Here is a 24,084-nt window from a genome sequence, read left to right as displayed (position 1 = left end):
GACGGAGCAGGCAGCAGGCACTCTTGCAAGAAATGCCCGGCACACTGCTGCCTTTCTGCCTCATCCTGGGCAGGACACAGCCCTTCAGAAGCGGAAGCGACAAAGGTGGCTCCTGAGTGGAGCCAGTCCAGCTCAGAACCCCAGGACAGTTTCCTTCTGTTCAAGATAGGGTGCTTCTGATAAGCCAGCACGTGTGGCTCTTCCCACTCAGCTCGGGCCCTGGAGGCTACTGCAGTCCTGTGGGGGTGGCTGCTGTGCTTGTCTGCCTCACAAGTCTGCAGCTCGAAGATGGGGGCCGCCAGGGTGTCTCAGGAGCCCGGTGACGGCCCGTGGTGGAAGCACACTAACTTTCCTCACTAGTCTCACATGCCGAGAGCTGACCCATGGTACAAAGACCCTCCCTAATGTTGGCTTTCTTCCTGGAAAGCTTCCACGGAGCCACGGGCACAGAGCACACAACACAAAGGCTCCGACGGGCCCCCCTCTCCAGGACACACGCCCACCAGCACGGAATCCTGACTGGGACTCAGTCCCGGGCAGACAGAGTGCAGACGTCCCGGACGGTGTGCTCTGGTCCCTAAGTACATCTGTGTGAGGACACTCAACACCACCTCGATCCCGGGACCCTAACACACCACCCGTGGCTCCTCCAGGACACTGGAGACCCACTTCAGTCTCTGCTTTGGGGCCTCCTCTGGGCGCCACATCTCGGGGTCTCCATTAGAACTCTGGTCCTCTCCTGATTCCTCGTTGCGTTCCCACTGGGTCGTCCCTGGTGCTTCCTGCACTCTTACTCCGCCATCCCATTCCTGCTGACTCTGCTCCAAAGCTATGCCCGAGTTACAGCCAGCCACTGCCTCCACCCCCACCCCGCCCACCCACTGGCTAAGTCACCAGCGTCCTCCCTGGGACTCAGGCAACTGTTTCCAGCTGCTGCTAGAACAGAACGTAGGGCCTGGTCCTCAAGCCCGGTCAGAGGTCACTCGCCTGCTGACCTAAGACTTCTTCCCACCGCGTTTCCTGGGATGGCTTTCTGGACGTGAGCCCTGCCTCTGTCCAGTCCCTTCTGTGACCCCACCCCTGGCATCGTTCAGCCACATGGCCCCTTGTACTGAGAGCACAGCCTGTTCCTACCACCATCCTGTGTCAGCTGACCCTCAGCGTGGCCCATGTCCATGCCCGCTGGACCTCACCTGTCACCTCTCAGGAAGGCCTCCTGGCCCCTTCCCAGAACCACCACTCAGAGGCACCTTCTCTGAGGTAGCCTGCTAGGGGAGACCCTGCACGCCTGCCTTGGGCACAGGCCACACCGTGCTCTGCGGAACCCCAAGGCCCAGAGTGCACAGCCCTCAGTCCAGGGCAGGGCCCTCCAAACACAGGGCAGATGTGAGCAGTTAAGCTCTTTTCAAAGTTTAATAGCTTAGGGTTTTAGGTATTGCTACTACCATCAGCAAATGGTGATAAAAGGCATAAAGGAAAACAGGATTACAATGTAAAAAAGTAGCCCAAGCAGTCCAGAACATACCACACACAAAAGCCTAACTTGGAACCAACAACCAGGGATAAATACACTGAACAAACAACACTACAGCCCGTCAGAAAGGGACTTCCGGCCAGCGGCCAGGTAGAGTGGTCTCTGCTCCCTGGCCATCCACGCCTTTCTGGGTGACCCTGTGGCCTCACCCTCGTGCCTCGCTTCATCCATGAAATGGGACGATTATGGCGCTGACCCCTCGGAACTGTCATGAGAACAGAAGTCCATGGTGCATGTCTAGTGATGTTTGTTTACCCAGAGCCTAACCTGCAGCTGCTGGCCGGGCCCAGACACCAGGACAGACGGAGACACCTCACCCCTGCTGAGCTGTCTGCAGAACTCTGAACCAATGAGAAGGCCCCACCCTTTAGCTTAACACTCTGGTTTGTCAAAGGCCTGGGCGCTTCATGCAAAATACAGAGCCAGCCTTCCAGACAGAGCCCCGCTGCCCCGTCAGCAGCTGCCGGACCCCAACTGCCTGCCTGCTTAGCCCTGTCTGACACACTGCCCCAATGCACTGAGCCCCCTCCTGTCTCTCTGCTCCTCCAGGTCTGCGCTACACAACTGCCCATGCCCCGTCTGTGTTCTGGGGGCTGGCAGTGACTTAGTGAGCTCCCTCCGTCCCCCACCACCAGACAGTCGGTTCCATGAAAGCGGAGCCCGTCCCCCCACTCCCAGGCGGTCAGCATCTGGCAGGAAGCAGGACTTCCAGGAACAGAACGAGATTCCTTCCAAACATGGCTCTGTGACCCTTGGGTCAGTCACCAACCACTGCTCAAAAAAGTAGCAATAGTTGTGTAGTGATGGCAGTTTAAATAAAGAAATAAACCCGAAGAAAACGCCAAGGTAGCCCCATGTGGGTGGCCCCATCGTGGGAAGTCGGCCAACAGGGAGAAAATCCCTACTGTCCTGAGTTCATTACAGCGGCCAGAGGGCAGGAGGGAGAGACCTGTGGGGTTACTCAGTGAACTGTGGGCCAAACCAGCACGGGGCTCCCACTCCTGATTGCACGCTGGGACGACCAGCCCCAAGGTGGCTATTTCCACAATTATCTAAAAAGAAGAGCCAGGCCCTCAGACCCCAGGACCCTTGCTCAGACAGGACCTTGCTCAGACGGGAGCTCTGTGGACCCTGCTGCCTCCCCCGGAACAGCTGCTCCCTCTCCTCTCAGGACATTTCCCACGTCCTCCCCGTATGATGGGTAAGACCAGACCAGACTGGCTTTCCACCTGGCCCCGCAGCTGGTGCTGCAGACGCTGTGCCCCACGACCAGTCTTTCTGAAGACCTCTCTTTTGAAAAGACCTGCAGCCAGGAAGTGAGCACATCCGAGTCACAGGCGCCAGGGCTGCGAGGGCAGGGTCCTACCTGCGGGGATGATGCCGATGCGCAGCCGGCTGGGCACCAGCGCCGCCCGGGGCTCGTTCTGGTCCACGCCGGCACTCCTCTGCACCCCTCCTATCACGCCGTGCAGGACCTCGCTGAACATGCCGTCCCCACCAACACAGACGACCCTGCGGGAGCAAACACGGGCACGTGAGGTCCCCGCACTGCCATCCCTGCGACCCCTTCTTTCTACGCTCCTCATGGTGTTCCTGTGAGGAGCAGTGTGTTCCTGAGCGCAGGACGGCTTGGACTCCCAGGGGACAATCAGGGTGGCCCACGAGGTGGCCGACTCAGCGTCCACTCCTTCCTGAGCCCTGTGCCCCCACACTCACCGCAGCTGCCTTCTGGTGCGGCCCGTTCACTGCTTCCTGCGGTCAGATCTTCCCAGACCCCAGGGCGACACACTTCTAATGCCCGTCACAGCCACCAGGAGGCTGAGGCTCCCAAAGGCCACCAGGGGCAGGACCAGGACAAGCTGTAGGCCCTGCCGTGCCCCTTGTGTCCCTTGTTGCAGAGAAAGTCTCCTTGGCCCACAAGCCTGTCCTTCCCTTCAGGCCTAGCTGCCAATACACAGCCAGACAAAGCGAAACCAAAACAGGCCTGTCCCTGCCTTGACCGAGCTCTCCAGGACCTGGGCCCCACTCCCAGCAGGCGGCCTGGAAACTGGGCCTCTGTGGCAGGTGACAGCAGCTCCTTCCCTTCCTGATGGTCTCTCCCTGTCCCCAACCACCCCAACGCCTCTGATGCTCTTTCCCATTTCTGTGGGGAACTCCACCTGCTCCTTGGCCTGTGACCCGACTCCCACTGTGTGACTCCTAAATCTATGTCCCAGAACCTCTCCTCTGGGGTCACCCCACACATTTCTGATGTCCCCAGGGACACGGGTGCAGCTTTGTTCCTCCTAGAGCCTTCCAGCAGTGCTGACACTGGGGTGCAATGACACACCTGACCAGGACCCCAGCACAGAGATGGTGCAGCTGCCACAACCGCACTGCTGGGGAGGCACAGACCAGGATGGATTCTGGCCACCCAGCCCCCTGCCATCCCTTAACCGTCTCACTGGTCAGACTAGAGCAGGTGACTCACCCTGCCAACTCCACAGCCCAGTGGACACTTTCTACAGTGGATGTACCATCATCCTCAAAACCCGCCTCCACTCCTTTCTCAGCTTGACGCCCCCACCTGGGCCTGAGTCAGGTTACCCTGGGCATCTTCTTCAAGAACCAGTCACTGTGACCAGCCAATTCTCCCCCCAGAAGTCCTGAAGACCATCCCTCTGCATGTGCCCTCTGCCACTGTCCAGCCAGCTCTTGCCCACGACTCAGAACCTCTCAATCCCCCTGGGTCCAATCCCACTTCATTGCTACTTGCCACGGAGCTTTCAGAAATATGTTACGAAACACAGACCTGATCCTTATGAGTGTTCCATGGACCTTCCTTTGCCACCTATTCCTAGGTACCACCTGCCTGCCCTGTCCAGGAGGCAGAGGAAGCCAGTGCTGCAGGAGCTGACGTGCCAGCAGGTAGAGGCAACACGAACACCATCATCCACCAGGCACACTGCACAACACCCCTTCTGTGTCCCTGCAGCCAGACACGCCCGGTGGGGTCTGACCAAGGGGGAACATCACACAGACTCAAACCGAGACACGTTGCAGAGTGACGGTCTGCCCTCGGCCACCCTGAGAAAGGCCAAGCTGCTCTGCCTTTCAGAAGACGAGAGAGAAAGGATGACTGATCAGAGGGCAAAGCACAGTCCTGGGTTTTCTTCTGCTATAAGTATATAGTGGGACCACTGGCAGGACCTGAGGGCTGCAGATAGGTCACCATGTCAGCCCTAATTTCCTGGGCTAGATCCCTGGTTCTGTAAGAGATGCCCTTATTTTTTAGGAAACATACAGTGAACTCCTGTACGGATGACATGCGGTGAGTGTGATCACATCTGTGACATGCACTCACGAAATTCTACATGGAGTTGGGGAAGACCAAAAAGAAAACACACATGGGCGAGACAATGTTTCTCTCTGGGTCGCAGGAGAACACGGAGCTCTAAATCGTCTGCTGCTTCTCATGTTCTACAAGAAGCCTGTGTACTTTTACAACCGGGGGGGAAATGTAAGGAAAGGAGCGAACGAAACTAAGGCGGGTGGGTAAGATCTGATGAGGATGCTCTGCTCCTGCCTCGGGTTGGAGGACACTCACTCACCCATCGTACTTGTCCATGTTCGTCTCGTACAAAGTCTCCTTGGCATGATTAGCGCTTTCCGTGACTGCGGGAGAAATAATGAGACCGTCATACAGTTTGCACTCAAATCTGTGACCCTACTCTTAACGTGGAAGACAGGTAAATTAGTCTTTGAAAACAAGGTCCAGTAAAACCCTCAGGAGGACTTCCTGTAAGAAGCCCCTTCACAGACGGAACCTAAGGCCCCCTTAGAGAAAACAGATCATGTCGACCTCAGTGCGGCACGCCCCTCTCTTAGAAGACATTCCACGGGGTGCTGACAATGGCACATTCTTGGCATTTAAGTGCCAACAGAGGATGACTTTTGGGAAAGAAATTATTCTTCTATGTTACAGCTTTTCCTTACTATCCAAGTCACTCAGAAAATTTTAGAATACACCAAGATGTAGACAACATAAAATTGGTCCAGAGTCTGCATGTCCCCGCTTGAGAAACAAAACCTCTGTTGAAATTTTAGTGTGTGAACAACGCTGCATACTGTTTTCCTAACGTCACGTCACCTTCACTTTTGTACCATTAAACATTCTTTGTAAGGACCATTTGAAAGGACTACGTGCTCTTCCTTCAAGTTTGCCACATTTTTATCTGCCAGCTTCCTGTTTAAGCTGTTTCCAACGTTCTGTTATTGTAAAATGTGGCAACGGGCATCTGACTATCTCCCTAGGAAAGACATGGAAAACTGGACTACTGGGCAGAACCCCTCATTTTTAAGCCCCTTGACCTATGTGGCCCATTGCCCAGTGCTCCTGAATAAGTGCACAAGGGACCCTCCCCATGCCCGCCTCCCAGGGCCCGCCTCGCGGTGCCTTCCCAGCAGCAAGAACTTGCTCTGAAAACTTGGAGCCACAAATGCAGCATCATGTTATGTTTCTTAAAATGTCCCTTATTGGTAAACTTATTTCTAAATACTTTTAATTGCTTGTATTGCTTTCTCGCAAGAATTTTCTACCCGTGACTTTTATCCTTTCATCTTCAGTGTTTTTCCTGAGCGCTTTCAACACCAGGAGTCGCTAGAAAACTCTGCACTCTTTATTTGTACTGTTCTCCTGTTTTGTCAAAAAAAAATACACACGAAAAAACCCCAAAACCCATTCTATTTTGTTTAAACCAATCTTACAAAATATAAATCTCCAGTGGCCTCATTTGTGTCTTTCTCCAAGGCATTTGTGCGCCAACCCTTACCGACCACTTCGGTGGAGATGGCGGCCAGCGTGAACAGTGGCGCCACTTTCCTCTCGTAAATCCGCTTGCCTTGTCCTTTTCCCCCGAACGGGTTGATGAATACCAGTAGATGCTTCGGTCTGCAGGCTACGAGACAACAGCAATGTGTGGGCCACGGTAATACAGCAAAGGAGCAAAACCAGAAACTGTGGTGCTGAGCAAAATGAAACCGTGGTGGTTTGAGAGTTCCTCTACGTCAGCCCGCTGTGTGGAAGTCCCGGGTTTGATTCACGGTCAGGGCACACAGGAGAAGTAACCATCACCCTTCCCTGTCCTCGTCCCCACCCCTTCCCCTCCTGCAGCCTTGGTTTGAATCATTCAAGCGAGCTGACCCCAGGCACTGAGGATGGCTCCATGGCCTCGCCTCAGGTGCTAAAAGCTTGGTTGCTGAGCAACAGAGCAGTGGCCCCAGATGGGAGAGCATCAACCAGTAGGGGGCTTGTCGGGTGGATCCCTGTCGGGGAGCATGCAGGAGTTTGTCTCTGCCTCTTCCCACTCTCACTGATTAAAAAAAAAATTAAGACTGTCTGTTCATCATTAAAACATGACGACAGTGAAAATGCAAGCCATCCAGTGGGAGAAAGTATCTGTAATTCGTAAGTCCAATGAAAAGATTCAGACCCACAATAGGTAAAGCATTTCTAGGTGTGGTTAAGAAAGGCAACCCAACAGGAAAATGGACAAGAGACTTGAACTGATAGCTCAGAGGGTTTCCAAATGGCCCATAAACAGAAATGGAGATTACAGCCATAGTCAAGAATACTAACAGCCACCAGAAGGGCTAAAATTTTAGGAGTGTGGTTAAGAGGCAGGGCAGCCAGAACTGATGTTCACTGATGTTCCCTGATGAATGTCAATCTACTGGGGTAAGACACACACACCCTGTCCAATCAGCAAGCCCACACCCAGGTAGGGTCCCATTAGAAGTGTAAATATGGGCCCTGGCCGGTTGGCTCAGTGGTAGAGCGTCGGCCTGGCGTTCGGAGGTCCCGGGTTCGATTCCCGGCCAGGGCACATAGGAGAAGCGCCCATCTGCTTCTCCACCCCTCCCCCTCTCCTTCCTCTCTGTCTCTCTCTTCCCCTCCCGCAGCGAGGCTCCATTGGAGCAAAGATGGCCCAGGCGCTGGGGATGGCTCCTTGGCCTCTGCCCCAGGTGCTAGAGTGGCTCTGGTCGCAACAAAGCAGCGCCCCGGAGGGGCAGAGCATTGCCCCCTGGTGGGTGTGCCGGGTGGATCCCGGTCGGGCGCATGTGGGAGTCTGTCTGACTGTCTCTCCCCATTTCCAGCTTCAGAAAAAATACAAAAAAAAAAAAAAAGAAGAAGTGTAAATATGTTTGGCCAAAGACACACACTGGGACACTTGTGGTGGCGTTGCTTGCAGAGCCCACAACGGGAAAACATCCCAATGACTGCCAGCGGCCAAGTGGATGAATCAATGCACATCCACACCACAGAGCACCATGTGGCCACCACAGCGGCCTCTGCCGCACCCCACGCTAGGGACGAACGTCTCAAATGTCATGCTGAGCTGAATCCCCAGACAGAGCTTTTGCTGTGGGCACTATACCCAAATGGTCCTCTGATTTGAAAATGTGTAAAAGTCAGAGTGATGCATCACCACCAGCATGGTTACAGGGGCTGTGACAGGAGACGGGGATGAAAGAGCACAACAGCATGCACATGCACACATACATGCATGCACACGCACGCACACACGCACGTACTCACACATACACATGTATACACGTGCACACATGTAGGTAGACACCTGGGTCTGCACATGCACACACACATACATAGATATGAGCACACTCCCCCACACATATATAAACATGTACTCACACACTTATGCACATGTGCATACACACCCTCACACACTCAAGCATACTGCACACCCCATGTGCATGCGTGCACACGTGTGTGCATACTCACACATGCACTCGTACTGCACACACATGCACATGTGTAGGTACGCTCAAATGCATGGCCTCACACATGCACACTGCACACACGTGCACACATATGCACTCACACATACACACACATGCAGGTACCGCCATCCTTGGTATTTCTGTAAATGCAAACGCTGCACATACTCAGCTCCTCCAGCTGCTCGCGGAGGGTCTGCAGCCACAGGTGGCACAGGTGCTCGTCAGCACCACAGAAAGTCAGCTGAGCACACTTCCAGCGGTGGCGCCGGGCTCTCTTCACATAGTGCACTGCATGGAAACAGGCGCATTAGTCCCTAGCCCGCAGCCTCCATGATGACCCGCAGAAGGTAGCCACCCATGTCCACCACAGGCTCGGAGCTCCAGATGCCACACAGTTTGCCCCTGCTGACTAGTTAGGACTTCCAAGAAACACTAGGGGAAAATCCTACTTCTCAGTTCTTTTAACCCAAGTAAAAAAAATTAAGGAAAGAAAAACCAAAGCATAAATTAAAATCAAATCATGAAAATGGGCCCTGGCCGGTCGGCTCAGCGGTAGAGCGTCGGCCTAGCGTGCGGAGGACCAGGGTTCGATTCCCGGCCAGGGCACATAGGAGAAGCGCCCATTTGCTTCTCCACCCCTCCGCCACGCTTTCCTCTCTGTCTCTCTCTTCCCCTCCCGCAGCCAAGGCTCCATTGGAGCAAAGATGGCCCGGGCGCTGGGGATGGCTCTGTGGCCTCTGCCTCAGGCACTAGAGTGGCTCTGGTCGCAATATGGCGACGCCCAGGATGGGCAGAGCATCACCCCCTGGTGGGCAGAGCATCACCCCTGGTGGGCGTGCCGGGTGGATCCTGGTTGGACGCATGCAGGAGTCTGTCTGACTGTCTCTCCCCGTTTCCAGCTTCAGAAAAAAATGAAAAAAAAAATCATGAAAATGATACAAGGAAGTATGTATAAAGATAAACCAAGGAGCTTGACCAGGCAGTGGTGCAGTGGCACAGAACCTCAGACTGGGACCCAGAGGACCCAGGTTCGAAACCCCGAGGTTGTCAGCTTGAATGCAGGCTCATCCGGCTTGAGTGCGGGGTCATTGGCTCGAGCATGGGATCACAGATGTGACCCCATGGTCGTTGGCTTGAGCCCAAAGGTCGCTGGCTTGAAGCCCAAGGTTGCTGGCTTGAGCAAGGGGTCACTCACTCTCCTCTAGCGCCCCCCCCCCCCCCCGTCAAGGCACATATGAAAAAGCAATCAGTGAACAACTAAGGAGCCACAATGAAGAATTGATGCTTCTCATCTCTCTCTCTTCCTGTCTGTCCCTATCTGTCCCTCTCTGTCTCTCTCTCTGTCACACACACACACACACACACACACACACACACTCACTCACCAAGGAGACACCAAGTTTGTTAAACAAGCAAACAAGCAAAAAGAAAAGCCCTCTCTCTCATAACCTGCACAGGACTGATGAGGAGCTGTGGGCGGGAGACATCCGGGTTCTGTTACCTGTGAAAGCAAACGGTGTTTCCATTTTCTGCCATTTTCCACTGCCATAGTGTTTCCCGTGACTGTCCGTTTCCTCCACCGCGACGATCTCAGACATGGGCACCGAGCAGGCACCTGAAACAACACCGGGAACCTGCGTGTCAGACAAACTCGTCCTGTTCACGTGAACACAAGAAGCCCAACTCCAATATGCTGGGAACTGTCTGTTTCCATGTTCTTTAGAAACCTAAAAGTCAAAGGCAAAGTTACATGGAATTGTAAAATTCAGAGCTGAGTAAAGCTGGGGAACTCAAGTTTATTGGGAAATCGAGTGTTTTATTCAAGAGAATCATCAAACAGACAAAACTTTTCACATGATCTGCAGCCCTTCAAGTGGCATGAGCCACTGCACTCACTTTGGGGAGAGATGGTCAACAAACAGTGTCAGCCCTTAGCTTGGCTCTGAAATCCACCTGGGGCCAGGAGACATGGCAAGACCCAGATGACCAGGACCCAGGGCAACGGGACAAAGGGAGACTTGACTGGACCTAAGGCAGGTGACAGCACCGGACAATCTGTGCTCTGGGACACCTGTGCTCTCTGGGCGTGCCTGGGGCTCACAGCTGTGATTACAGACAGGCCTTCACACGACACCAGGTGAGGGCTCCCGGTAAAGCGGGATGGAAACCCAGCTGTGGGAGATGTTGGGGTGACAGCCTGTGACCGACACCGTGGGCCCCGAGGAGCTTGCCTCGGATTGCACAGGACTCAGGAAGCTGTGAGGACTGAAGACACGCCTCCAAAAGCAGAGCACCCCAGAAAGGACCGAGAAGGTCGACAGCAAGTCGCTGAAGGGCACGGGAAGCACGGTTCCCACCGGGTCAGGTCCTGGGGGCAATGGTGAAACCACCCCTGGTCCTCTGCGGACGGAATGACATGGCCTGCACTGGCCAACCTAAACATGTGGTATGGCGAGGCGCCCACTGCCCACGCTGTGGGCACACATGACACGTAAATGGGAACCACAGGTTAGCGGGCGCTGGAGGGAGGTCTTGCGAAGTGCTGACCATGGGAACGCAGGGTGCTTTCGTTTTCTACATAATACTAGCTTTTGCTTGCACTGTGTGTGAGATGAGACAGAAAAGGTAAAGTTCTGCGGTAAGAGCACGTGAGGAGATGAGAGGTCACAGAGTCCCCTTGAAGAAAGCTCCCTCCCGGACCAGACCGAACCTGGCAGGTGGCCAAGTCAATACCAGCAACATGCCTGAGAGAACTCCCTCAACACAAACAAGGGACCCTGAACCCAGGCTGGTCCCGAGCTTCAGTGGCCTTCTCCTTATCAGCCACCCCACGTTTGGGGCCAGTATCTGCAACACGGACCCCTCCCCAGGCTGACCCCATGCTCACCAGCTTCTACCGTGGACGGAACTGCACTCATGACCTCAGCTCCACTGCATTCCTGGGGCTGATCATGGCCTTGTCTGTGGAGGGAGCCATAACCAAGGCTTGCGGAGTCATCTTCCTCTTTGTAAAGTAACAACCCGACACCCTCTTTTAAGCCAACTTCTGAGTCAAATAACCTCCTGGAATGGACAGTATCTGAAGGACAGAAGGAACGGAAACTGCAGGACTCCCTGGATGCTTCCCTAGAACAGCGCCGCTCACCCAGCATCACAGGCACCTCTCTGCCAGACACTGGCCAGTGCCTCCAGGGGACCACGTCGCCCGATTGAGAACCACAGTCTCACGGGGTTAATGTGCCTCGCAACCCCTTCTAAGTTCAAAGGCAGATGAACGTGGGGCCCCACCACCGCTGTCAGGGTTACAACAGGCACTCTCCTGTGTCCCTGGTCCCCAGAAGTGCACGGGTACAGCCACAGGCATGTCCCATGAGGATTTCACACCCAACCTTCTAAATCTAAACCTGTCTTTCCTACTCTGCCACCCCCATTCCGACACCGCTTCCCCTCCTCTACCCCCAGCCCGGGTAGAGTGCTCTGTCCTCAGCGCTCATTTGCTCAGCAAGCCCAGAGCCCTCTGACTCCCTCCCTGCCCAGCCCCTCAGGTCACTGAGGACTGGGAGACAAAAATGTGGACCTGGCATGCTCTGCCCGGATCCTTCCATGGCTGTGGCTTCTGTCCTTGCTACTCCTCACGAAGGTCTGGGGCCAGGTTCCCACCCAGCCAGATCCCAGGACTAGGCTCTTTCTATTCTGCGAACAGGAGGTTCTGGAGGGAGGGGCAGAGCTGGTGCTGCTCCGTGTCCCTGGAACGTGGGTTCAGGAGACGTGCCGCACGAACTCTGGACCTGTGGACCTTGCCCCAGCAGAGCCAGCGCCAGGACGAAAGCGCTGCCCCACAGGACACCCCGTCTCCGATTCACACTTGCGCTGTCTCTCCTCTCCTCATACCACGTGCCATCCTGTGTGAGCGTTCCCATCCCAGGACCAGAGGGCAGACAGCAGCGGGGCCTGTGTGAGCCTCATGGCAGGGCAGGGCTGGGAAATAAGCTGAATGCTGCTCTCCCCCAACCACCTGCCATGAAAGGCCAGTGGGAACTATAGAAATGATCCCCACATCCACATCCTCAAAGGAAGCGCACCCCAGGATCTCGTGTCCAACATCTAGAATGCCCCTCCCATGAGTCAAGACCTCTCTGACCCCAGAGGGCTGTCTCTGAAATGGGGACAAGAGGATCAGTCCAGGGTTGTGGTGAGGATTCTGGGGCAGGTGCAGTGCTGCAGGCACGGGACGTCAGCATAAACAAACACAGCACTGGGACTCGAGTTCCCACCAGGCAAGGCGAGCCCATGACCACCTATCCCTCTCCCTGATCATGAAGAAGAGCTCCGGACAAGATGGAAGGGAGGCGATGAACCGAGGACTCAGAAAGCAAACAGCAGCAGGCTGCTGGCTGGAGAAGCCACCAGGGGAATGCGCAGTGTGATGCAAGGAGTCTCAAACATCTCCGTTTCCTCCTCTGTCTCCATCACTGACCCCAGGGCAGCCTGAGACCTGGAACAGCATGCTGAATGCAGACAGCAGAAACACCTGGAGAAAACCCATCGCTCTGGCCAGAGGAGCCAGAGTATGGCAGGAGGGATGGAGAAGAGCGTCCTGACTGTGTGTGTGAACAGACTCACACCCAGCTGCACACGTGGTGTGTGTGAACAGACTCACACCCAGCTGCACACGTGGTGTGTGTGAACAGACTCACACCCAGCTGCACACGTGCAGAACATGCCAGGAGGCACAGAGGGGCCTTGGGGGCCATGCTGCCATCTGCGCCAGCACCCGGGCTGCAGGGCAGTCCCCAGCAGGCTGGCTATGAGATAATCTGGAGTGGACCAGCACATACCCCGGGAACCCTCCCACAATATGAGATGAACTTGCCACCTGTGCCCAACCAGGCTGAGCACCTGCTAAAGAAAAGAAAATTCTCCCAAGGAATTTAATAGGACCCGGAACCTCACAACATAATATGCAAAATGTCCAGGATACAAAACTAATTAAAATACCAAGAACCAGGACACGCTGATGAACTCAAGGTAAAAACATGCTTACTGAGGTGTAGCTGAACATTATTTTTTATTTATTTATTTACTTATTTTTTGCAAGAGAAAGATGGACAGACAGGGACAGACAGACAGGAAGGCAGAGAGATGAGAAGCATCAACTTGTAGTCACAGCACTTAAATTGTTTGTTGATGGCTTTCTCGTATGTGTCTTGATGGGAGGGGCTCCAGCAGAGCCAGTGACCCTTTGCTCAAGCCAGCAACCTTGGGCTTCAAGTCAGCAACCATGGGGTCACGTCTATGATCTTAGACTCAAGCCGGCAACCTCAGGGTTTCGTACCTGGGTCCTCAGGGTCCCAGGCCAATGCTCTATCCACTGCGCCACCACCTGGTCAGTCTGAACATTTTTTTAATTGATTCTAGAGAGAAACATCAACCTGTTATTTCATCCATGTATGCACTCACTGGTCTACTCTGTATGAGCCCTGACTAGGGATCAAATCCTCAGCCTTGGCCTTTTGGGACAATGCTCCAAACAACTGGGCTACCCAGCCAGGGCTGGCTGAATATTCTTAAAATGAATGGAAAGACAGGAGAAGAAACTATTAGAAGGAACCAAATGTAACTGAAAATTGAATGCACAGTCCACTAGGTAGGCTAAGTAGCAGAATGCGTAGGACAAAGGAGAGTCAGGGGGTTGAAAATGTGTCAATAGGAATTATCTATTCTCAAGAACAGAGAGAGAAATGACTTTCTGAAAAACGCACAGGAACTTTCCACTTCCAAGAAGGTGGACCAGATGTACGTTTCCTGGCTCCTCCCACAAGTTACATATAACACAAATATGCCAAGACTCTGAGAGGTGGAGAGTGAAAAGAGCCTGCCTATGGACCTCAGGACTTGAGGAAGAGATACCCTCTCTTGCCTCACCTATCTCAGACTGGATGTTCGAGAAGCTGTCAACCCAGAACCACCAAGAGGTAGAAGCAAAAACTCCAACAAAACCGCCTGATACCTCTGCCAGGGGACCAGCAAAGGGCAGGCCAACAAGACAGAAAATGCCTAGAGAACTAGACAAGGACTTTCTACTCCAGCAAACACACAGAAAACATGGGCCCCACCCCCACCCACCAGCAATGACCAACAGGGACCCAAGACTTCCACCCTCAGGGGTGTAATGAAACACCCCAACAGTTGTCCCCAGGGTGGTACAAGAGAAGGCCAAGTAGGAGCCAGGACTTTCCTCCCAGCTAGCTAGCAACCAGCCTCACTCCCTACAGTGCAGTGAGGGGTCAGTGGAACCAAAGAGGGACCACCAAACAGCAGGGCGACCCTCACCCTCCTTGCTGCGTGGGGTCCAGGAGACCGAGCAGGGAGTCAGGACTTTCACCACCATCCGGCTCCGCGCACCCAGCTGTGAGAAGGCCCCGAGGGGCGCAGTAGTGAGGCACACCTCCCCCTCCCAGCCAAGGAGGTTCAGTGCAGGCCCAGTGGGGGGCCAGGACTCCCTGCCACCCAGCAGCAATGATGAGCCCCTTCCTGGCCGTCAACAAGCCCAGGGAGCCTGGACTCCTTCTCTCACCTGGCAATAACTAGCTCCCCTCTTCCCTGACGGAGCAGTGTCAGGGACTGTCAGCTAACAGAGAAGGTCTAAATAAGATCCAAAGTTTCATAACAATTCAAAAATGTCCAGGTTTCAATCAAAACATAGTCACCACACCAAGAACCAGGAAGATCTCAAAATGAAAGGAAAAAAAAAAAAGACAATCAATCACTAGACTAAGATGATAAAGGTGTTGGAATTATCTGACAAAGGTTTTAAAGCAACCATGATGAAATGTTTCCTGAGAAATTACACACTTAAAACAAATAAAAACATATAAAGATTCAGCAAAGAAAAAATATATATGAAGAACCAAATTGAAATTTTAGAATTGAAAAATACAATAACCAAAATAGAAAACAGACAGGTGGGACTCAGCAGCAGAATGGAGGGACAGAGTAAAAAATCAATGAATAGGAAGATAGAACAATAGAAATTACTCTGAATAAAAGAGAAAGATTCTGCCTGACCGGGCAGTAGCGCAGTGGATACAGCATCGGACTGGGATGCAGAAGACCCAGGTTCGAGACCCCAAGGTTGCCAACTTGAGCGAGGGCTCATCTGGTTTGAGCAAAAGCTCACCAGCTTGAGCCCAGGGTTGCTGGCTCGAGCAAGGGGTTACTCAGTCTGCTGAAGGCCCGCGGTCAAGGCACGTATGAGAAGGCAATCAATGAACAATTAAGGTGTTGCAATGCGCAACGAAAAACTAATGATTGATGTTTCTCATCTCTCCGTTCTCTGCCCCTCTCTCTGACTCTCTCTCTGTCTCTGTAAAAAAAAAAAAAAGAGAGAGAGAGAGAGAGAGAGAAAGATTCTAAAAAGGATTAACAGGGCTTCAAGGACCCATGGGACAATAATAAAAATAAAAATAAAACATTTTATCACTGGACTTCCAGAGAAGAGAAAAGCTAAAAAGGTACTAAAAAGTGTGTGTGTGTGTGTGTGTGTGTGTATATTGAAAATATCCCAAATTTGGCAGAAGATATAACCTCAAATACAATAAACCCAAATGAATCCAAATCAAGACACATCATAGTCAAACATCTGAAAATCAAATACAAAGAAAAGAAAAAAAAAAGAATCTTTAAATCAGTGCAAGAGAGAAACAACTCTTTACCCAGAGGGGGAAAGAATTTGAATGAAAGTAGATTTCTCATCAGAAACCATGGAAGCCAGAAGGAAGTGGTACAATATTTTTCCATTGCTGTAAGAAAAGAATCGTCAATGCAGAATGTTATACCCAGCAAGAATATCCTTCTGAGATAAAGGAGAAATCAAGACATTCTCAGGTGAAGGAAAATTAAGAGAATTTGTTGCCAACAGACCTGGTCTAAAAGAATAGTTAAAGGTAGTAGAAAGAAGATTTCCTGGGGGGTTTGGGGAGGAGAACATGGTAAGCAAAAATATGAGACATTACAATAGAATTATCTTCCATTCTTGTCTTTTCTAAGTTATGTTTGAGGGCTAAAGGCAAAAATATAAAACAAATGTGTTTCAAAATGTATGGGAAGGAAATAATTAAGATGATTATATTACAAAACAGGGGAGAATAAGGTGATTCAGAGAGAGGTAAGGTTTTTACACTCCACTCAAACAGGTACAGTGACCATGCCAGGAGACTAAGATGGGTTATGTATGTGTAAGCCAATACCTAGGGCGGCCACCCAGAGGCTATCCACAGAGGCGCACTCAAAATGATACAGATATACCACAATAAAAAAATTTAAGCCTGACCAGGTAGTGGTGCAGTGGATAGAGCACCGGATTGAGATGGGGAAGGACCCAGGTTCAAGACCCCAAGGTTGCCAGCTTGGGTGCAGGCTCAACTGGTTTGAGTAAAGCTCACCAGCTTAGACCCAAGGTCGCTGGCTCGAGCAAGGGGTTACTCAGTCTGCTGAAGGCCCACAGTCAAGGCACATATGAGAAAGCAATCAATCAACAACTAAGGTGTCACAATGAAAAACTGATGATTGATGCTTCTCATCTCTCTCCATTCCTGTCTGTCTGTCCCTATCTATCCCTCTCTCTGACTATCTCTCTCTGTAAAAAAAAAAAAAAAAAAAAAAAAGATAAAAGAATTTAAGATACATGGGTAAATCAAAATGCAATTTAAAATTTTTTTAAGTAATCTACAGGAAGGCAGCAAAAAGAAAACAAATGAAAAATGGGAGAAAAACAGAAAACAAACAAAAAAATACAATGGCAGGCTTAAACCCTAACATACCAATACTTACATTAAAAGGAAAAGACTGGTGGAGTCGATTAAAAAACATGCCTCAACTCTATGTGGTCTACAGAAACTCACTTCAAAGAAAATAATGTAAACAAGTAGGAAGTAAAGGTACATAAAATACATGTCATGCAAACATGAATCAATAGAAAGCAGGAAAGGCGATGTTAAAAGATATATGTAGTAGACTTCAGAACAAGATGATGTGCCAGAGACAGAGAGGGACACTACACAATGAAAAAAAGAATCAATCAGCCCTGGCCGGTTGGCTCAGTGGTAAAGTGTCGGCCTGGCGTGCAGGAGTCCTGGGTTCGATTCCCGGCCAGGGCACACAGGAGAAGCGCCCATCTGCTTCTCCATCCCTCCCCCTCTCCTTCCTCTCTGTCTCTCTCTTCCCCTCCTGCAGCCAAGGCTCCACTGGAGCAAAGCTGGCCCGGGTGCTGAGGATGGCTCTGTGGTCTCCGCCTCAGGTGCTAGAATGGCTCGGGTTGCAACAGAGCAATGCCCCAGATGGGCAGAGCATCACCCCCTGGTGGGCATGCCGGGTGGATCCCGGTTGGGCGCATGCAGGAGTCTGTCTGACTGCCTCCCCGTTTTCAACTTAAGAAAAATACCAAAAAAAAGAAAATAAATAAATAAAATTCTTATCTTTCAAAAAAAAAAGGATCAATTCAAAATGAAGACACAGCAATCCTGAACATGTATGTACCAAACAACAAAGCAGGAAAACATGAAGCCAAAGCTAACTGACCCACAAGGCAAAACAGACACGTGCAGTTTGGGGGGGGGGGTTTAGGTGAGAGGAGGGGAGATAGAGAGACCGACCCCCTGCATGCGCCCCGACTGGGATCTACCCAGCAACCCCGTCTTGGGCCAATGCTTGAGAACCAAGCTATTCTTAGCACCTGAGACTGATGCTCTCTGATCAGCTGATCTTATGCTCAGCGCCTGGGACAACCCTCGAAGCAATTGAGCCTCCCACTGGCTGTAGGAGGGGAAGAGGAGAGAACGGGGAGGGGAAGAGGTAGAAGCAGATGGTTGCTTCTCCTGTGTGCCCTGACCGGGAATCAAATCTAGGATGTCCATACACCGGGCCGACACTCTACTGAGCCACCAGCCAGGGTCACAAGTACACAGTTTTAGTTGGAGAGATCAACACCCCTCTCTCAACAGTTGGTAGAACAACTAGACAGAAGATCAGTGAGGACACGGAAGAGATCAATACCAGTGTCCATCAACAGGATCCGACCCCATTTCTACAAGGCTCCACCCAACAGCAGCAGTCTGCCCAGTCTTTTCAAGTGCCGGTGGAACATAATCCAAGACAGACCATGTCACTCCAGTACGGCTCCTTTTGTTCTTTATCACCTCACACTATGGTTGACACAGGCAGATTTGTATGAAACTGGTTAGAGAGTTGAACCGGCCCAATTCTGGTGGTCAGTCTACAAACGTACATGCTGTTCCTCAGAGGAGGCTTAGATCTACCCTCTCCCGATGGGCTTTCCGCTACGGTCAAGTGCACAGCTGTATCAGAACCCAAATGAGTGTGTTGCCCAAACTGCAGTGGCGATTTTTCCAGATGACCGGATTTGTTTGTCTGGAAGGTCAAAGTATTTTTAGCCATCTGGATTAGCTGCTCTTACATACATCACATTGTCATTCCTCCTTCCCTAACAATGATTTAGAGGAGGGGTCAGCAAACTGCAGGCAGGACCAGCCAGCTGCCTGTGAGTATCAGTCAAGTTTCATTGGCGGGCAGCCACATGCCTTCATTTGCATATGGTCTGCAGCTGTTTTCCTACTAAAACAGCAGGGCTGAGAAATTGTGACCCACAAAACCTAAAATATTTGCTAGCTGGCCCTTTAAGGAAATGCTGCTGACCTATTTAAGAATAACAGTTACCACTTCACCTTGGGATAATCTCAGAACAACGGCAGTTTTTCTGCTCCAGCTAAATCATGTGACCTGACAATAACTGAGGCAAGAGCCTCCAGGGAAGCTACAGGGAGGGCCACTGTTTTTCCGATATCTTCTCTGAAAACTCAAGAGCCTGTGCACTTCTCACTGCAGTGGATCACTCATGTGTGGGGTCTGGGCTTCGCCCGCTGTGTAGGAGTGTGGGGGACACACGTTATGAATATAGCTGTGACCTACCCAAGGAGTTCACCACCAGGCTTGGGAGTCCCAGGTGGGGCTGGTGGAAGGAATGGGGGTGTTCCTCCTTCAATGGTAGAGCCTCAGAAGCGCCCATGTCCCAGCCCCCACCCCTGGGGCCACACACACACACACACACACACACACACTGCTCCCAGCCCCAACTCTAAAAGAAGCCACTCAAGTCTATGTGAGTGTGTTCTGCTGCAGCTGGGGGTGTAACCCAGATATAGTTTCAGTCTGTTTCAAGTTCAACTAGCACAACAAGGCACTCTGAGAAGCCTCTGTAGGGATTTCCGGTTTTCAGTCAATCCCACTTCCCCCCCACCCCCACCCAGGAGCACAGGCTGGTCACTGCTTCCTTGGGAGCAGCACAAAAGACCTTGCTCCCCTTCACACACACACACACACACACACACACACATCCCTCAAGCATCCCTCAAGCTCCTTTGGCTCCTGGACCCTAAGTCAAGTTCCTAGTGTGGCAACCCAGAGGACGGAGCACGTGCTGGGTCAGGAGCCAGCTCCCTGTATGCTTCGCGTGCCTTACAAACAATCGAGTCTGAGAACAGGAGTGATGCTATGAAGAAACGGAGAGGACCAGATGAAGTTACCTATGTGGCCACATCCAGCTCGGCACACACGTAGGGCCCTGGCTCTCAGCTCCCTTCTCTGTCCTTCCAAGGGGGTCTCAATGCACCCTCCTCCACCCCAGTCACCGGAGCTGCGTGATGGCCCTCTGCTTGGTCTCAGGGGTCCTCCTGGAGCCTGTTTTCGCACAACTTCTAGCCCTTTTCTCTCCACCAGGCCACAGTCCATCCAGGCATGTCTGGACATACCTGAGGGGGTGGGGTGGCAGGACTGAGTGCTGTATTCTACTAACTGAATTCAATGTCCGGTGAATGGGTATGTATCTGCCCTCCTGCCTTTGAGCATGAAATCATTCACAGTGGGCCTGAGGCCCTTGGGTACAGAGTTGCGAGGAAATCCAAAGAGCTGGTGTAGCTGTGTCTCCATATCAAGTTGGAGAGCAGAGGGCCCAGCCTCCCATGGAGGGGAAGACTGTCAGGAAGCACAAAAGCACCATCAGGGTTTATAAAAGTGGAGCAGCAACCGGTCCAGGAAAGAGGGCGGCAGCTGTGCGTGGGCAGCCAGCAAACGCAAGCAGACCAAAAGTGGATGCTGCCACCACACAAAGGCCAGGATCCAGTGACCAGAAGCCGTAATAATAGCTGGCCCAGGATGCCAACGCTGCAAATAGGGAGTGAGTGACCTCCCACTTGGACATCCCACATGGGAGGGGTGGCCTCTCAGGCCTGAGAGTGGCCATACCTCGAGCTGCTTACAAGCACAGCGACTGGACTTGGACCCACCAAGCCTCCGGGTTCAAACACTAGTTGTGCCAGTTACTTAAGATTCTCTAGCCTGACCTGTGGTGGCGCAGTGGGATAAAGCGTCGACCTGGAACGCTGAGGTTGCCGGTTTGAAACCTTGGGCTTGCCCGATCAAGGCACATATGGGAGTTGATGCTTCCAGCTCCTCCCTTCTTTCTCTCTCTCTCTCTTTCTTTCTCTTTCTCTCTCTTTCTCTCTCTCTCTCTCTCTCTCTTTCTCTCTCTCCCCCCCTCTAAAAATCAATCAATAAATAAAAATTAAAAAAAAAAATTCTCTATAGCTCCAGTCTCTTCATTTGCAAAATCGAGGAGGTGCTGTCTTGCAGGAAGCCATCACGGCTGGCTCAGAAGTGACCCATCAAACAGAATGACAAGGGCAGTGTATGGTCACCCTTATGCCCAGAGAGGAGCGGGAAAGCTCCAAAGCCTGCGGAGGGGGCCAGGCTCCATTCACCTCAGCGTCACAGAGCAAGAACTGGATGTGGGGGTCTGGGGGGTGGGCTGTTAGGAGGCTGCAGGGTGACATTCCAGTGTGACACTTCTCCCAAAGGGGACCTCAGAAAGATCCTGTAGGAGTGAACTCTCACACAGCCAGCCACAGAGAAGCTCTCTCGGCTGATGAGACTTCTGGTGACTCCAAGGCCAGACACCAAGTGTTTGTCATTGGTCATGGGTCCAAGGCCACCCTTGACCTTGGCCCGACCTGACATTCCAGCTCTGCCTGACTTGCAAAGCCCCACAACCTCAGCATCAGAAAGCGCCTGCAGCACCTGCCCCAAAGGTATAGAAAAGACACCCCAAATTCTGACCTCCACCACTCTTACCCCAATAATTGAAACAATAAATCCCTGCTCCACCCCAGCAACTGCAGTCAGCCACAAACCTGGACCACATTCCCCTCACTCTGCTCCTTAAGTCTATGTAGACCTAGCCCTGCTTATCATCACTCCTCCTGCCTGGACCAGGCCGAGAGCCTCCTGACTGCAGTTCCTGTCCCTCCAGGGTCTACTCCCTCCGTAGGGTTCTTTAAGAATGTGACATTAGATGAAGCCATCCAGGGGCTTCCATGGCACTCATGGTAAAAAAAACAAGTCGGAGTCAAAGACCCCATTTCCCTCCCCCACCTCCCTCCCCACCCACACATCCATGCTGGCTTCCTGGCTGTTCTCAGGGCCTTGCACTTGCTGTGCAAGGACCATCTCCTTGCAAAGTGCACAGCTCTCTCCAGGTCTCTGGGCAATGTCGCCATGTAATTGAGGGTTGCTGGGACCACCTATCCCACAGTGACCTGCCTACCCTGCAGGGTTCTCCTCCTCATGCCTGTGTGCGTGCCCCTTTAGTAGAAAAAGCTCTACTAGTCTGGGAATTTTTCTTAGGCACTGAGCTGGATACTGCCGTGCCCTGCCCAACAGGCTTTCCATAATAACTTGAGGAAGACAAATGAATGAAGCAGAACACACCCACACTTGCCAGTCCTGGCTTTCCTGTACCTAGCCGCCTCTCTGCCTTCTCCCTGTCCAAACCTGGCCTTCTGGAATCCCTCTCCCACCCAGAGTCAAATGACATCTCGGTGACAAGCTCTGCCCATCCCTCGGCTGAGTCCCTGGGTCTCTTCCATCCATCCATTGCACAGTGTTCTCCAGGCCATTGTATACTTTCTTTTTTTCTTTTCATTTTTGTTTTAAAATCTAAATGGCACTTCCCTAAATCGGGAGGGCCTCGGGAGGCCACGCGTCCTGCCTGTCACCAGAATAACCAACCCCATCCCCCAGGACATCCGGGACAGGTCATGAACCCCTTCCTTCACTTTTCACCACAATGAACCCCTCCCTCTGCCAGGCTGCCTCTCAGTTTTGGATCCCCTTAAAAAGATGCATCTGTCCTGGGGTTAAACTAACAACCACAGAGCTGGTTGGGAGCCCCCTTGGGATCCTAGTCAACCTTGTCCTGATGGCGCCCTTCAGATCCTTTAGGGACTGTCCAAAGGATGCGGCCGCCACGGCCACCTCTGGCTAGAGACCTCCAGGTGGTCACGACCCCTCGCTTCACCCTCCCGGGTCACATCCCGCTGCCGTCCCGTCGGCACGCCTGGCTCACTCTTTGTCACCGCGTCCCCGGAGTGAATTAACGCCTCCGGTGGGGCGTCCCCGCCACGGTGGCCCCCTCCTCCCGGCCCTCGCCCCCACCCGGCGAGCCGCGGGCCGGAGGCGACACTCACCCGCGTCCGGGACGCCGGCTCCGGGCCCCGGACTGGGCCACCAGCGCAGAAGCGCCCGCGCGGGGTCCAGGCTCACGGTGCAGCGCTGCCTCTTCACCCACAGCACCGAGCGCAGCGGTTCGGCCGCCCCCATGGCGCCAGCCCCGCGGGCGCCGGCTCGGCTGGGCGAGGGCGACCGGCGGGGCGCGGACGCCGAGGGGCGCCGGACCGTTAGCGGCCCCTGGAGCCCGGCTGGGTCGCAGCGGCGGCGGCGGCGACAGCAGCTCGGGGCGGGCGGGGCGCGGGGCGGTGCTGCGTCACCTCGTACGCACAGCAGGCGAGGAGGGGCCGAGGGACCCGGCAGGCGTGAGGGGAGGCGCAGGGGGCCGGGCGGGGGACGAGGAGGGAGCCTCGGGAGCGCGGGCCGGGGTGGGGATTGATGCGAGGGTCTGGGGGGAGGGATGCGAGGGGCTGGGGGGTGAGGCGAGGGTCTGGGGGGAGGGATGCGAGGGGTTGGGGGGTGATGCAAGGGTCTAAGGGGAGCGATGCGAGGGGCTGGGCAGGTTCGCGCCGCGCGGACGGGGCGCGGGCCCGGGCACGTCCGGAGGGCTCAGGCTCAGCGGCGGCGGCGGCGGCTTCCCTTCATAGGGGTCCAGGCTGCGGTCGCTGTGGGCGTGGCGCTGGATAGCACCTCCCTGCCAGATCCAATGACAGGCGAGGTCCCCTGGTGCCGTAGATGCTGCCTGGGCAGTAGTGCGGAGGTAAGTGGGAGGCTAGGGTCCTCAGGAAGGCCTGGCCTTGCAAGTGGGCGCCAGGAGACCCACGCCAGTCCAGACGCAGCGACCGTAGGCGGCATCTGACTTTGGACATCATTAGGTCCCTTCTTGGATCTCAGGCCCTTCATGGTCTGGGCTGGCCCTGCCATTGGCCCAGAAATAAGCTTGAAGGCCAGGGCAGACACCCATGGGAAGTGTGCACCCTATAAGGCCCAGCATGGAAATAGCCACCTTCTCCCGTGCTTACAGGGCCATCCTGACGACCATCTGGGGAGGCAGGTGCTGTGGCATCCCCACTCCTCATGGGGACAGTGTTTGGCCCTGGGCAGTCAGCAGTAAGGGATGGAGCCAGCATTTGAACCAGGAGATCTGGACTCATGTGCCTGCACACTCAGGCTAAGGACAGATTCCTCCTGAG

At 53.3% G+C, this 24,084-nt stretch overlaps 1 protein-coding gene across 2 annotated transcripts in view; it reads right to left on the bottom strand.

The window, feature by feature from the left end:
• The window catches only part of CERK (ceramide kinase), a 35,983-nt gene extending 12,812 nt beyond the window's left edge, over nucleotides 1–23,171 (bottom strand). The window contains exons 1-6 of one of the 2 annotated variants that reach the window (XM_066255052.1): nucleotides 22,912–23,171; nucleotides 9,816–9,929; nucleotides 8,480–8,602; nucleotides 6,346–6,471; nucleotides 5,125–5,188; nucleotides 2,901–3,046 (exon numbers count right to left, since the gene is read on the bottom strand). In XM_066255052.1, the coding sequence (XP_066111149.1) occupies nucleotides 2,901–3,046; nucleotides 5,125–5,188; nucleotides 6,346–6,471; nucleotides 8,480–8,602; nucleotides 9,816–9,929; nucleotides 22,912–23,044 (706 nt within the window). In that variant the 5' untranslated portion in view covers nucleotides 23,045–23,171. Of the gene's footprint in view, nucleotides 1–2,900; nucleotides 3,047–5,124; nucleotides 5,189–6,345; nucleotides 6,472–8,479; nucleotides 8,603–9,815; nucleotides 9,930–11,201; nucleotides 11,276–22,911 lie in introns of those variants that run through there. The other variant, XM_066255057.1, reaches the window with a different exon arrangement.
• Between the last annotated feature and the right edge of the window lie 913 nt (nucleotides 23,172–24,084).

The sequence above is a fragment of the Saccopteryx bilineata genome, chromosome 1 (assembly GCF_036850765.1).
Source record: "Saccopteryx bilineata isolate mSacBil1 chromosome 1, mSacBil1_pri_phased_curated, whole genome shotgun sequence".
Lineage (NCBI taxonomy): Eukaryota > Metazoa > Chordata > Mammalia > Chiroptera > Emballonuridae > Saccopteryx > Saccopteryx bilineata.
This window is presented reverse-complemented; position numbering and strand designations above follow the sequence as displayed.